This window comes from Hylaeus volcanicus, chromosome 7 (genome assembly GCF_026283585.1).
Source record: "Hylaeus volcanicus isolate JK05 chromosome 7, UHH_iyHylVolc1.0_haploid, whole genome shotgun sequence".
In the NCBI taxonomy this organism is placed as follows: domain Eukaryota; kingdom Metazoa; phylum Arthropoda; class Insecta; order Hymenoptera; family Colletidae; genus Hylaeus; species Hylaeus volcanicus.
The window spans coordinates 10946288-10959956 of record NC_071982.1 but is presented as its reverse complement, the minus strand read 5'-3'; the positions used below and the strand labels follow the sequence as shown (position 1 = coordinate 10959956).

General features: G+C 28.9%; 4 protein-coding genes and 1 long non-coding RNA gene across 5 annotated transcripts; 2 read left to right on the top strand and 3 right to left on the bottom strand.

The window, feature by feature from the left end:
• Positions 1-463: 463 nt before the first annotated feature.
• On the bottom strand, positions 464-4474 carry LOC128879588 (zinc finger protein 665-like). Its single transcript, XM_054128888.1, has 3 exons — positions 4096-4474; positions 3842-3980; positions 464-3636 (listed from the first exon to the last, which is right to left on the bottom strand). Exons 2-3 carry the CDS (start codon positions 3968-3970, stop codon positions 1204-1206), a joined length of 2562 nt encoding a protein of 853 aa, XP_053984863.1. The 5' UTR covers positions 3971-3980; positions 4096-4474; the 3' UTR covers positions 464-1203.
• Positions 4475-4666: 192 nt separating this feature from the next.
• On the top strand, positions 4667-8132 carry LOC128879589 (gamma-tubulin complex component 4). Its single transcript, XM_054128889.1, has 10 exons — positions 4667-4823; positions 4916-5071; positions 5215-5353; positions 5451-5650; positions 5722-5816; positions 5942-6249; positions 6322-6825; positions 6910-7087; positions 7160-7382; positions 7466-8132. The coding sequence occupies exons 2-10, from the start codon at positions 5003-5005 to the stop codon at positions 7712-7714; spliced, it is 1965 nt and encodes a 654-aa protein (XP_053984864.1). The 5' UTR covers positions 4667-4823; positions 4916-5002; the 3' UTR covers positions 7715-8132.
• Positions 8133-8246: 114 nt separating this feature from the next.
• On the bottom strand, positions 8247-9771 carry LOC128879591 (osteoclast-stimulating factor 1-like). Its single transcript, XM_054128892.1, has 5 exons — positions 9572-9771; positions 9186-9232; positions 8990-9107; positions 8695-8906; positions 8247-8627 (listed from the first exon to the last, which is right to left on the bottom strand). Exons 1-5 carry the CDS (start codon positions 9633-9635, stop codon positions 8397-8399), a joined length of 672 nt encoding a protein of 223 aa, XP_053984867.1. The 5' UTR covers positions 9636-9771; the 3' UTR covers positions 8247-8396.
• A 406-nt stretch (positions 9772-10177) lies between these two features.
• On the top strand, positions 10178-11307 carry LOC128879590 (isopentenyl-diphosphate Delta-isomerase 1). The gene is made up of 2 exons (XM_054128891.1): positions 10178-10702; positions 10789-11307. Exons 1-2 carry the CDS (start codon positions 10427-10429, stop codon positions 11245-11247), a joined length of 735 nt encoding a protein of 244 aa, XP_053984866.1. The 5' UTR covers positions 10178-10426; the 3' UTR covers positions 11248-11307.
• Positions 11308-11357: 50 nt separating this feature from the next.
• LOC128879592 (uncharacterized) lies at positions 11358-12762 on the bottom strand. Its single transcript, XR_008457663.1, has 2 exons — positions 12684-12762; positions 11358-12066 (listed from the first exon to the last, which is right to left on the bottom strand). It is a non-coding gene; the product is annotated as an uncharacterized LOC128879592 (long non-coding RNA).
• Between the last annotated feature and the right edge of the window lie 907 nt (positions 12763-13669).

Sequence of the window (13669 nt, the reverse complement as noted above, 5' to 3'; positions counted from 1 at the left end):
TCCCGTAAGTTTATCGACGATATTAACTCCCCTATAGTAAAAAATTGGATGTCCATGATGCGTAATTGCGAATACAACGTAGCGATACACAGCTGGTAAATGCGACCACCTGATTTTTGCGAAACAGCGCCGCGTCGGACGTTGAGGCGCAACCATTTAAATTTTGACATTTGTCCCGGTTGCACGTGTACCGTGACGATATGTACACATGACAACCACCCGCACAAAACCCTCTTTAACTATTGACGTATATACTACTTTTTTATTACGTTAGGATGAAACAATTAAATTAATTTAGGTTTTAAACTTGAGAAACATTTTAATATCAGTAATACGAATATAAGAATTTAAATGTTGATGCAAAATTCAAATATGCCAAGCTTAATAAATTGAATTATAAAAAAATGATATTTGAGAAAAACTAAAAATAATAAACATTACTGAGAAATGTATGATAAACGAATTAAAGAATATATAAGTACTTGTTTTTATTACAAATTCTTTTCAACAATTTTTACATTTCAGAATTATGTATATTTTCTATACAATATAGTAAAAAAAAATTACAGTACTAGCACACATATTTAACAAATTATATAATTCTCCATTGTATGATACACTATCTACTTTAGTAGAAAAACATTGTAAACGTATGTACTTGCTTAGAGTGCTTATTTTTATATTCTAAATACAGTTACTTAATATTAAATGTAATTTTAGAAATCATTACAATTATGTAAATCAAAAGGAACATAAACATGACTTACAATATTTTATTTTGCCAATCCTGTATATAGATGAATTAATTTTGTTTTATAGTTTCTTATACCTCCAAAAATAACTTTGCATTAAGTATAGTAATAAAGGAATACAAAAATATTACTGTATCTGGGATATGAACCTTGTAAAATAAACTAGTATAATAGTTTAAAATACTGTAACTTCAAGTTAACTTGCTTCAACTTTTTTGAAGTTTTTAAGTACCATTAATGGATATTTATAGACATACCAAACTTTTAATTAATGAAAATTCAATTTGTTTAAGAAGAATGTATTATGGCAAAATTGTTCTTGATTTACAGTGGGAGCTTGATTGCTTGGGTTTAATTATAACTTGTATTACAATAATAAATTTGATGAGTAATTCCTGATCAAATTTTATTTAACCAGTGCATAAATGTAGTTTAAAGTGTAGATTTTAAGTTACATCTCTTCAGATTGTATGTTTTGCAATTTCTTTAATTTTTCTCCAAGATGTTTGTTTAAATGAATTCTAATTTCTTGTTTATTGTTACACGTCTCCCCACATTCAGGACACTCAGGATCTCTTTCTCCATGTTCACGTTTTCGATGTTTAGATCGATTGTTGTAAGTAGAAAATGATTCACCACAGTCTGGACATTGATATGGTTGTTCACCTGTATGTTTTCGGCGATGATGATCTCTAGAATCTTTCCTTCGGAAACTCATATTGCAATATTCGCAAGCAAACGGTTTTTTACCTGTATGCAATAATACATGATTGTATAAGGATTTAGTATCATTAAATCCCTTTTCACATTGTGCGCACTTATAACGTCTTTCGCCGTTATGTTTACTTTTAATGTGGTTTACTAAAAGTTGTTTAACTCTATAAGTAGCGTTGCAGACATCGCACTGATAGAGAGGATCTATTCTTCCTTCATGTACTCTCTCTTTATGAGCCTTTAAAGACATTTGATGTTTAAACTTTTCATGACATTCTACGCATTCGTACCAAGGCTTTTGCTTAGTCAAAATTGGATCCTGGTTATCTATTTCATGAACGTCTATCATATGATACTTTAGCATACGATATGTAGGAAAGTTTTCTAAGCAAATAGGACACGTAAATAATTGCGGTAATGTTACATTCTTATCGTTTTTCCAATGTTTTTCTAAATGTTCATTCATATTTTGTTTCTTACTAAACGATTTATTACATACATTACAGGTATACCTATTATTGGAAAAGTGAATTTTTCTATGAAGTTTTAGAGCATTTGTTGTTCTACATCGTTGACCACAGATGTCGCATTGATATGGTCTTTCACCTGTATGAATACGGTGGTGTTCTTTTAATCTAGCCTTCAACTGAAACGATTTACCACATAATTCACAGATGTGAGGTCTTGCACCTTTGTGAACAAAAAGATAATGTTCATATAATGAATTTTCTGCTCTAAAATCTTTTCCGCACGTACTACAAATGAACTCATTCATATTTTCGCTATGTCTCATTTCGTGAAATTCTAGTCTTTCTCTTCGTACAAAATGCTTAGGACATTTAGAACAATGATACTGCCGAGGAGAGATTACTTTTGTCTCATTTCCATCTACCATTAAAGAAAGTGTAGAATCTTCACAAGTAACACATGTAACTAAGTCGTTAATAGCATCTGGATCTAAGTTTGAAATTAATTTTCCACAGAGATTGCAGTTTACAGAAATCTTGTCTGCTTTTGATATTGCTATAGCCTCTTCTATAACATCTGTGCTAATAGTACCACCGCTAGTACCAACTTGTACCTGTTTTATACCAGAATGGTTGTAATCCTTCTGATGACTATTTAATCTGGATCGTTTTGCAAATAATTTCCCACATTCTGTGCAAATAAAACGTTGTAAACTTTTATGCGTATGAAAATAATGATCCCACAATAAATTTTCACTACTTGCTTCTTTGTTACATACTGTACATTCATACTTATGTATTTTATCTAATTTGTGTCTTTCTATATGAAACTCATATTTTAAATGTGAAAGATAACGTGTTCCGCATAGTTCACATACATACTTCAAGCAACCTTTATATATATCGTTTTCTTCTCGTTTATCCTTTTCAGATACTGTATCTTGTGATTCAACCATATCTTTTTCACTCTTACAGTCAATTTCGCTGTCTAACCAACAAATATTATTGCATTCAGGTTCCACTTTTATTAATGGATCTGGAGAATCATAATCACAGGTCAATAAATTCTCATTGGATGCATATGATATTTCTTCTAACTTTGGTACTTTTAATCGGCTAATAGAATTATCATAAAAATTTAAATTACCAAGTTTTCTTTTTATCTTTTTTTGTTGTACAGTTTCTAAATTTTCCTTGCTAGATAATACGTTAACATAATTTATATCTTCTTCTGCTTCTTCTAATATAGGTGATGCAAGACTCACTTGATTTTGTATATTTTCAATATCTTCTGAGTTTGTTGCCTTATACTCATCTTTTGTATGTATATTATTCTTTTTAACATCATTGAAAATTATTACATTTTTATGTACTTGTATATTCTTTTCTTTTACAATATGATTCTTTTCAGAATGATTTACCATAGCTAATGAGATTTGGAAGGTATAATCACAGTCTTGTGGATTACTGACTAATAAAATCATTAAATCTACATTACAATTTGGACATGTATATACAGCATCACTATGAAGTTTCGAAAAATTTGTTACTTCTCTGGACAAATCAAAAAAGGATTTCATTTGCGATGCGTTTTCTAATGTTTTAGAATGCTCTGCTACATCTTGAATAAATTTGTAGCAGAGAATAATTTTGTCATAACATGGCAAGCATATGCGTTTTGAACCACTATCGTCTATAGATATCTGGAACAGCCATTTAAAATAATATTAATCTTTTAAGTCTTTTGTAAGAGTTACTAATGACTACCTAATTTTTAAAGTATCTTCTTATTTAAAACAAACAGAAGTTTGAAATATATCAATTTCATAGTTGCTTTTTTATCAAATGAAAATTCTAAATTGTAGAAAATAACTGATACTTTTATTTATACTAAGTATTTTAACGTACTGAAATTGGTAGAATTTCTTTCATTTTATGTAGTAAGTCAGCTGATTCTTCAAAAATATCTTTGCATTTTCCTTCCACAAGGTTAACACCACATAAACGACATATTAATGCATCCTCTGATACATCCATAATCGAATTTCTGCAAAGTTCATTATTAAAGAAAATTTGTATAATATAGACAAATATTGTTTTTATTGTTCGTTTACATTAATACATTGTCAAGTAATTATTTCATTTCATTACATTATACTTACACATAATTTTAACGATTTGTTTTTTTGAGGTTACTGTATTTACACATCAGAATAATAACAAATGTAGATTATACATATTAACTACAGTAAACTCCTTCCATATAAACAGCACATAGCTTATTCGAATATTTTTAGAATATTTTAATATCATTTAGAAATGAAAAAAACAAGTCATTAACCTCAATTGTATGTTTTATATCACTCATGTATACATATATATATATATGTATGAGCTATATATCTATAATAGGTTTGTACTACATTTGCATGATTTTTATTTTCTGATTGAAATTTGCTTAAATTATGAATTCTTAATTTTATTGTATTGAATCGAGCCTTATATAAAGCTATAAATACGCGTTGAAAATAGCTTACATGAAAAAATAGCGATTTATTATCAACATTGCTAACATATCGCAGCTATTTTCACGGTGATAGGTGATAAACGACGGAGTTTCCCCTCTTTAAAAGTTATTCTGTAGTATATCAAATGGTCCAAGCTTGTAGTTTCTCCGCAATTGGTACGAGGCGCTTTAAACTTCGACTGAACTCATACTACATAAGTTTGGCCTTCCAGTGTGGTATTATATGCACATATGTATATAAGATTGTTTACAATTGTATGAATGCCGCAAGAAAATAAAAGCATGTCAGTGAGATGTACCTGAATTGGTAGCTAATTTTGTGATGAAGTATTTCGTGTCAACAAGAAATGGGCACACAAAAAAGTACACGTCTTTTCTATGTATAATTTCTTATAATTCTTCTCTGTCATCTTTATTATGCAAGAAAATAACCTTAATGTTTCAAATGATTGCAGACTATTCGGTTTTATCATTTTTGTTTGTATACAAGAGAATTTAACGTGGGAGAGTGATTTCTCATTAAACTGAAAGATACTTCTAAAATGTTGCACGAAGTACTACTATCACTGTGGGGATGTTCAACTAACGTTTTGGAAATATTGGAATCAGATGTAACATTGAAATTGTATTTTACTAATAGTATAATTTTTTTACACAATTACAGTTATATTTATTAAGAGGCCATCAACATGATTTATATAGTTTTTGATATATTTATCTTTTCATTTGTGTGTTTTAAATATATTTTTTTTAGACTGTGGATCTTGAAAAATATTTACATCCTGGGGAACGTGCATTACTTAAAAAAATATTGGACATAGTTGACCAGTGCAATATTATTAGGAACTTTATTCAAGAATTTACCACATCAAATATTTTAAGTTCCAGTGATGGTATAGAATCTTTTTATTAGATTTGACTAAAATGAATAATTGTATAATGTAGTTTTTATTTTATTATAATCATTTAATGCAAACTTATGTATCATAGAATTACAACACATTGGCCAAAGTCTATATTTACAAGCTCTTTGTGAAGGAATGGATGAAGCTTTAGAACCATTTCGCAAGGAGATTGTTGATTTAGAAAATGTTGTTCTTAATGACAGTTATACACCATTGTCATTAATTCTTTGCCATGTCCAAAAGTACATATGTTTATTTTCTGTTCTAAATTCTATTATAAAAGAGGTAAATATACTATATTATTATGTACATTATTTATAAGTAGTACTGTAATTTATGTTTTCATGTTATCTTAGATTCATACACAAAAACTTCATGGTTGTAAACTGCTACAATGTTTACATCAAAATGTACATACTGGTATTCCAGAAGTAAAGGCAGCTTTAGAAAAGTAAATATTTTAATATTTATTTTGTGTTATCTTTTTATACTATCTGTTATTTATTTTAAAAAACGACATAATTTCTTATAATTAAGTTCATTTATATCATCTGTAATTCATATATTATTATTCAGAATGGCCTGTTGTGTACATAGAGTTTTTTACAAACACATAACAAGTTGGCTTTTGTATGGTCATTTAGAAGACATGTACAATGAGTTCTTCATTAAAAAAATATCTGAAGGACAAAACAGTTTAATATTAGTAGATAATAAAAATAATGTCATTGAGGCAATGAATACTAAATTTAATTCAGATATGTGGAACTACAATGTTCAAATAGATATGCTTCCATCTTACATTAGACCATCTTTAGCAATCAAAATTTTGACTATAGGGCAAACTATCATAATGTTCGGAAATGATCCAAGACAAAAGAAAGGTAAATTACAAGTGAAAAGTTGTAAACTCTGCAAAACTAAAGTGCACATTATTTTTTTGAATTTATTTTCAGATTTTGGTGTAGACGATCAGACTGAAAACTCTATATGGGGAGACAAGGAATATGAATATTTTCATAAGCTTCAAAATCTTCAAAAAGAACCTGTATTTAACATTGTTAAATTTGAACGTACAATTGATGAATTAAAACAGTCTATAACTGAGCTTCTATGGCGAGTTGCTGTTGAAGAAGCACAGCTTGTACAACAACTTAAATTAGTAAAAGATTTTTTTCTTATGGGACGGGGTGATTTGTTTCTTGAATTTATAAGACTCACTGCACATATATTGAATAAACCACCAACAAATCATACATCTAGAGATATCAATTTAGCTTTCCAAATAGCACTTAGAAAAATACACTTAAACGATGAGAGTGCTATGGATAGTTTTAATTTTGTAATACCAGTTCCGACAGAAGATACTGAAGATATCGAGTTAAAAGGTGCAAAAGAAAGTGAAGATGTTGAGTTAGAAAGTACAGGATTTACTGAGAAAGAACGTGAAGATCCCATTGGTAAGATTTTTTTAAATAAGCTGTATATCTTAAATAAACAAAAATTTCGACAATATATAATTATTGTTTATTAAATGAATGTAGAAAGACGCGGTTGGGGCATGATCATTCTAAAGTATAAAGTCATATGGCCATTACACTTATTATTTAGTCCATCTGCTTTAAATGATTACAACGTATTATTCCGCTTTTTGTTAAGAGTTAAGAAAACACAAATTGAGCTATGGAATCTTTGGAGTGAACATATGTATAAAAAAAAGATGTAAGAAATAATTATCATATTTTTTGTAAGCAAATTAAAATTCATTTAACATTAATGACTTTTTTATTTCAGTGATATTGGTGTGATTCAACTAAGAAATAACTTAATTTTTATTATCGATAATTTACAATACTACTTACAAGTGGATGTATTAGAGAGTCAGTACACTATCATGGAAACAAATATGAAAAATACTCTAAATTTTGAAGATGTTCAAAAAGCGCACTCTATTTTTTTGGCTAATGTTATGTCACAAACATTTTTATTAGGAAGTTCAACAGAACGAAAAAATCCTGTACGTTTATTTTTTATTCTAAATAGATTACACAACACTATTATTTATAAAAATTCGTTTACTTATCAAATATTTGTTAATAGGTAAATAAACTAATCAAACTTTTGCTACGACTTTGCGACGATTTTATCTTGCAAGCATCAATGTGGGAAGTAGGTAACTTAATTTTAACAGAGAAAGAAGAACTCAAAACGTTGTCTGATACTCTTGAATGTTTAATGAGTTGGCTGACTAAAACATTGAATAGAGTGCGTGCACAACCTAGCGGAGAACATTTAGCTCAATTATTATTACGACTAGACTTTAATAGATGGTTTAGCAAGAAAATGTAAATAAACCTTGTGCCGTTTTCAATACTCTATGTGAGCAATTAAGATAAAAGTATGATATATGTGTAATAGTATTTTATTTCAAAATTAATTTACTTTTCTGCACTTATTTGTTAAATATGCTTCCAATTTATTTTTCTATATCCACTAACATGTATTCCTAATAAGATAATTATCTAGTTTTTAAAGGTTAAAAATATAATAATACGAGGCTCGTATTTGCTACTTTATTTATTACAAGAATGTTGAGATAGCATGTAAACAGTATTGAACTATTTTTTTATATTCGTTTACTTGTTGCAAATAAATCTTCATTTAATACAATTATGGATATCTTTCCATAAAACTTTATTATTTTGTGATGATAAGTTTGAACATACTTTTTACTTATGTAAATAATAAAAATGACTGTTAAAAGACATTTAATATATGTTTTTTTAACTAATTATTTATTAAAATTCAGTTATATGTTTAGAGCATTAATAAAAAATGCTTTATTTCTGATAACAGCAATATATATTGTACATAAATATATTAAATATTAATTTAATTATAAATAATTTTTAATACAAACTTACGTTTTTACAATACTTGAACTATTGTATTATAAATTGTTTTTTATTACCTATAATACTATTTGGTCGTAATAATCACAATCCAAATTATAATAAAGAGATGCCTCATTTTAATCACTGTCGTCATTATAATCATCATCTGTGTACCCATACGTTTTATTAGACTGACGTTGACTCAATTGTATTATATTCTTAATTGAGAGATCAGAAGACAATTGTTCAGCAACTAAATTATCATTATTTTTTATTGTTGGATCTGCACCATAATCCAATAATAGATTTACCACATCTATATGTCCTCGACTTGCTGCCACATGTAATGGTGTTTCACCCATTTTATTCTAAAGAAAGAGTATGTATAGGAAAAGAGAAAATACTACAATGATTACGATACTGTAGTCTACTTACTTGAACATTAATTACAGGATTTGGTGTACTTAAAAGTTTCTTGACACAATCGAGGTGACCAGCACGTGCAGCCCAATACAGTGGAATATTACCCATTGCATCCAAACTTGTAGCCAAAACTCCTTGCTTTATATATTCTGTTAATAGTGAAAGATTTCCACGCCTTGCAGCATCATGTAATGGCAATTCAATTTCTTCAGTTTGTTCTTCAACTATATACAAGTACATTTTACTTCAATTTTTTTACGGATGTTGTGAATGATAAACCTAAGTTGCTATCTGAATTTGAACTGACCATAATTGGCAGGTACAAGACCATCTTGATTTCCACATTTTGCTCTCCACCAATTTGGTTCTGTATTTTTATCATAAACATAAAGAACTTCACCTTCATCAAAGGATAGTTCATCTGCCTACAAAATGTAAAATGAATTATTAAATTATCACGTATATTTTTAAAATTATTATATTAAAAATGAACACATGCTCACATTTTGTGCTGTGTATTTATATAATGCTCGCACAACTTTCACCTTACCTTAAAAAAATAATATAATAATTGTAAAAACAACTAACATTTAGGAATGCTTTGGTAAACATTGCATTGACAATTACTACATACTATTGTTAAGAAATTATTATCTACAATACATTAGTAGTATATACAGTAACAATTAATAAAGTTTCTATATATATATATATATATATATATACATTCAATAGTATAAATTCTATTTGAACTGTTTATTAATATTAAAAACTTCATTTTTGCAGAAAAAGGGGTTTCAATATTTAATAGAGGCATAGCATATAATTTGTGTTAAATATTTTAAACACTGATAAAATCAACAATTTATTTGCATCTTTTATTATTTACCAGGCTTCCAAACAGTTTTGGGTGGTACAGGTGTTTGCACAGATGTAGTCATCTTCGTAGTCATGATAATAATAATAATAATAATAATAATAATGACAAGTATACCGTTCACAGTTATGCACAGCCAATATTTACAAGCAGAGTATAATATGATTCATTATATTTCTTCGCAAGTTTCCTCTTTTGATTGGATATTGGATAATGATTTACTCGTTATCTAACTAAAAGATTATTTCACCTTTTTATTTTAAGTGTAGCTGGTTAAACTAATTAAATACATATCATTTAACTATTAATTATGCAAATATTAAACATTAAAAAATTGCAAATGACTTAAAAATAAATAATTGTTAATCATTATTAGATCCTCTTTTTATCATAAATTTCTTTTTCCAAATGTTGTAAAAATAATTTCTGCGAATTAGAACCATAAAGATTCACTAGAAATTTCATTTTTTCAAAATGTACCAAAATGAATTAAGTGTTCAAAAAATAAAATCGGTGGATGATCTATAATTGATATTGGTGTATCGAACAACATTTCGTATTCAAGGGATGCTGTCGTCAATGATCATCAAATTTATAGGCTTTGTGTTGTGTGTGTGCTGAAAGTATGTGGCCGTGGCCGCATTTTTATAGAAGAAAGTTACTTGTGAGAAATAGCGTAAAAAGTTTCCTATACTTTTAGTTAAATATAATGCCTTATATTTATCTCTCGAGTTGATGCAAGGTCGTTGATTTACTTAACCTGTTATTTACATATGTCGCGCCGTATGGATTGCTGTATTAAAAAGACCTATATAAAGTAGTACATTAAAGAACATTCAATATTATATCTAAGAAGCATATACCAACATGATCGCTAAAACGATGAGAGTATGTGCTATTGCACGGAAACTAACATCTACAGTGAGAACTTTTAGTAGTACACAAACAGCTCCATTGCAAGAGGCTGCATTAGAAGAACGCTGTATTCTTGTCGATGAATCTGATAAACCCCTTGGTGAAGCTACGAAAAGAGATTGTCATACTGTTAACACAGAAGGGCAAGTTCCGCTTCATAGAGCATTTAGTGTTTTTCTTTTTAATAATGCAGGGGAATTGTTACTTCAGAAACGGTCTGCTAATAAGGTAAACAATACTAGTACAGAAAAATTGTCTCTATATTTGTATCTAAAAATGTACACATTGGTAAAAGATCATTTTTTTCTTTCCAGATAACATTTCCAAACCATTACACAAACACATGTTGTAGTCATCCATTAGCTGAGATTCCTGGTGAATCTGAAGAGCATGAAGCAATAGGAGTCCGTAGAGCAGCCCAAAGAAGACTCAATTACGAATTAGGAATTCCTTTGAATCAAATTGTACCATCGGACTTCTTTTATTTAACAAGAATTCATTATCAAGCAGTGAATGGTTATTGGGGTGAACATGAAATAGATTATGTGTTATTTGTGCAACGAGATAACGTAACATTGAACAAAAATCCTGATGAAATTAGCGAGCTTCATTGGGTGTCACGATCTGATTGTGATCAGTTTGTGAAACATCTTGACTCGCCATTAACTCCATGGTTCAAGTTGATTCTGAAACATCAGTTACCACTTTGGTGGGATAATCTACATGCACTGGAAAAAATGCAAGATCACAATACAATACAAAGATTTACATAAATTTTTTAAATAAACGATTTTGAGTTTTTGTATAAATCAAAATTAAATTTATTTAAAGTATCACAAAGTTTATGAATAATGGCATTCTGGTACATTTTTTAAAACTACGATGCTAAGTACAATATAATTTAATTAATAAATCATTTAGATGTACATAATTATATAATTCGTGAAATATTACATTCAGTTATTGTCCAAAGTTATAAGTATGCACAAGTGCACGACATAAGTACAAACTTCCTCATAGATGGCCAGTTTTGTGGAATAAGGTGTTTGTTACAAATTTAATGTAACATGAGAATATATTAAATCATTCTTATAAACTTACATTTTGTAGGTACTGGAAATTACAACATAGTTTCAACAGTTTTTGTGAATATTAATCATAGAACAATTTATGTATGTATGTAAATTTTGTGAATACAATTTTGTCATTAAAAAAATAGTTTTGTAAATGTAAAATAAAATTTACATTATAAGTTTTTGTAAAATTTTATGTAATTACATCAGAATCAAAAATATAACATATTTAATATACTATAAAAATGTGAAACATTTGTATTATTATCTAAACAAATAACCATTTCTATATACTTTTCCATTTTACTTTATTACAACTCAAGTTTATTCAATCAATACATATTTGATACTTTCATATTCAAATTTTATATTGGTTTGACTAAACTCTGCTTTTTGTTAAATAACTATATATCAAGTGCGACTTTTATTTGGTCGAATTCTTCAGTTTTAGATAATTTAGGATATCTCACTAATTTCGATGGTCTTGAAATGTGTCAAGCTTTATTTTCATTTTATTCTCTAAGATATTAACAAAAATATGTTGTTACTATTGTTATCTATTTTTAAAGTTTAAATATATTTGAGATCACTAATCATCTTACTTTTACATATGCGTAAATGTGAATTTACTGATCAACTTTTTCTAATGAAATAATTAGTAAGGTAATTATAAAAAATGAAAGTATAATGCTCTCGATTGACACGGTATTAAGAACTCCCGTTAAACAGAATTTACTAATTAAATTGAAATTAGTTTCTTTAAATGTTGGTTTGTTAGTATAAATATAGTATACATGGGGGAGATTACAATCACCGTGACGCTGCGATTTGATCGTGTTTTTATTTAACCTAATTTATAAGAAAAACAATGTCGCAATTCTTTATTACCTTTATTTTATAAATTATATTTATTATAAATATGATGTTATCAAACTTTAAATGAATATAAATTCTAAACTAAACGTGATGAAGAATTGCGGTTTGTTGCATTGTTTTTCTGAATAATTATATTAAGTGAAAAACACGATCAAATGACGGCACCACGGAAAATGATGTCCCCGTCAAGCCTATAACTATTAATTGTTGTTAATGAAATTATTACAGATATGATAATCTGTAACGATTTATCAACATACATTATTCTCTAGGCCATCAGTCCAGGGACTGTTTCGTTATGTAATTTATGGCAACTCTGGATGTTATCAACTGTATCACAGATCACAGCCGACTCTAGTAGAGTCGGCTTTGATTACAGCGTGTCCCAAAAATCAGTGATGGGCAAAACCCTAGGATTCGAATAAATCTGAAGTTTGCCGATATGTTTGCCTCTTTTTCTCTTTCGAACATTTCCCAGAGAAAGAAACGAGACAAACACATCGGCAAACTTCAGATTTATTCGAAGCCTAGGGTTTTGCCCATCTCTACCAAAAATGTAGTAACACCTTGAAAGGGGTGGTTCGGGAGGTGATTTGAAACAACTTTTTCCTTAGCGAAAATGTTGTTCGAGGCTTCGTTATGGAGATATTAAGCGAAAACCCTGACCAATCAGAGCGCGAGGATGCCGGTTGAGCGTAGGCTACGCGCTAGGCGGCAGCGCTCATAGGCTACCGCGGCCGCTCCAACGGTATACGCGCGCTCTGATTGGTCAGTGTTTTCCGTTATTATCTCCTCAACGAAGTATCGGACAATATTTTCGCTAAGGAAAAAGTTGTTTCAAATCACCTCCCGAACCACCCCTTTCAAGGCGTTACAACATTTTTGAGACACCCTATATATCTAACCTGATTTACTTTCGTTCTTACCTTTTAGTTCTTTCGCAGTTGGTACGAGTGGTACGAGAAAAAGCTGTGCGCGCAGTACTGTAACTATAGGAAACGATGTGAGGTCCAAATTTTTTTATACTCCTATTATTGATGCTGTCAAATTTTTTATTAAAATTATCTTCAAAAAGTAGTATAATATTCATAATGAGCACGTCTGAAATTGTTGAGTTATCAAATATAAATTTGTACTTAACTACTTGTTACTTTTTTTTTGTACAATAAAGTCACAAAGTAATAAACCAAATAGAATAATTTGCATGCAATGCAGTAAACTCTTTAAACGCAATAATAATGTCTGA

Excerpts from the sequence above, each read along its gene's own strand:
- LOC128879588 (XM_054128888.1), bottom strand. The coding sequence starts at position 3,970 with ATGGATGTATCAGAGGATGCATTAATATGTCGTTTATGTGGTGTTAAC. Across the intron at positions 3,637-3,841 it reads AAGAAATTCTACCAATTTCA|ATATCTATAGACGATAGTGG; the intron begins GTACGTTAAAAT and ends TGGCTGTTCCAG.
- LOC128879589 (XM_054128889.1), top strand. The coding sequence starts at position 5,003 with ATGTTGCACGAAGTACTACTATCACTGTGGGGATGTTCAACTAACGTT. Across the intron at positions 6,250-6,321 it reads TGATCCAAGACAAAAGAAAG|ATTTTGGTGTAGACGATCAG; the intron begins GTAAATTACAAG and ends ATTTATTTTCAG. Across the intron at positions 7,088-7,159 it reads CATATGTATAAAAAAAAGAT|TGATATTGGTGTGATTCAAC; the intron begins GTAAGAAATAAT and ends TTTTTATTTCAG.
- LOC128879591 (XM_054128892.1), bottom strand. The coding sequence starts at position 9,635 with ATGACTACGAAGATGACTACATCTGTGCAAACACCTGTACCACCCAAA. Across the intron at positions 9,108-9,185 it reads ATAAATACACAGCACAAAAT|GCAGATGAACTATCCTTTGA; the intron begins GTGAGCATGTGT and ends TACATTTTGTAG. Across the intron at positions 8,907-8,989 it reads TCTTGTACCTGCCAATTATG|TTGAAGAACAAACTGAAGAA; the intron begins GTCAGTTCAAAT and ends ACTTGTATATAG.
- LOC128879590 (XM_054128891.1), top strand. The coding sequence starts at position 10,427 with ATGATCGCTAAAACGATGAGAGTATGTGCTATTGCACGGAAACTAACA. Across the intron at positions 10,703-10,788 it reads AGAAACGGTCTGCTAATAAG|ATAACATTTCCAAACCATTA; the intron begins GTAAACAATACT and ends TTTTCTTTCCAG.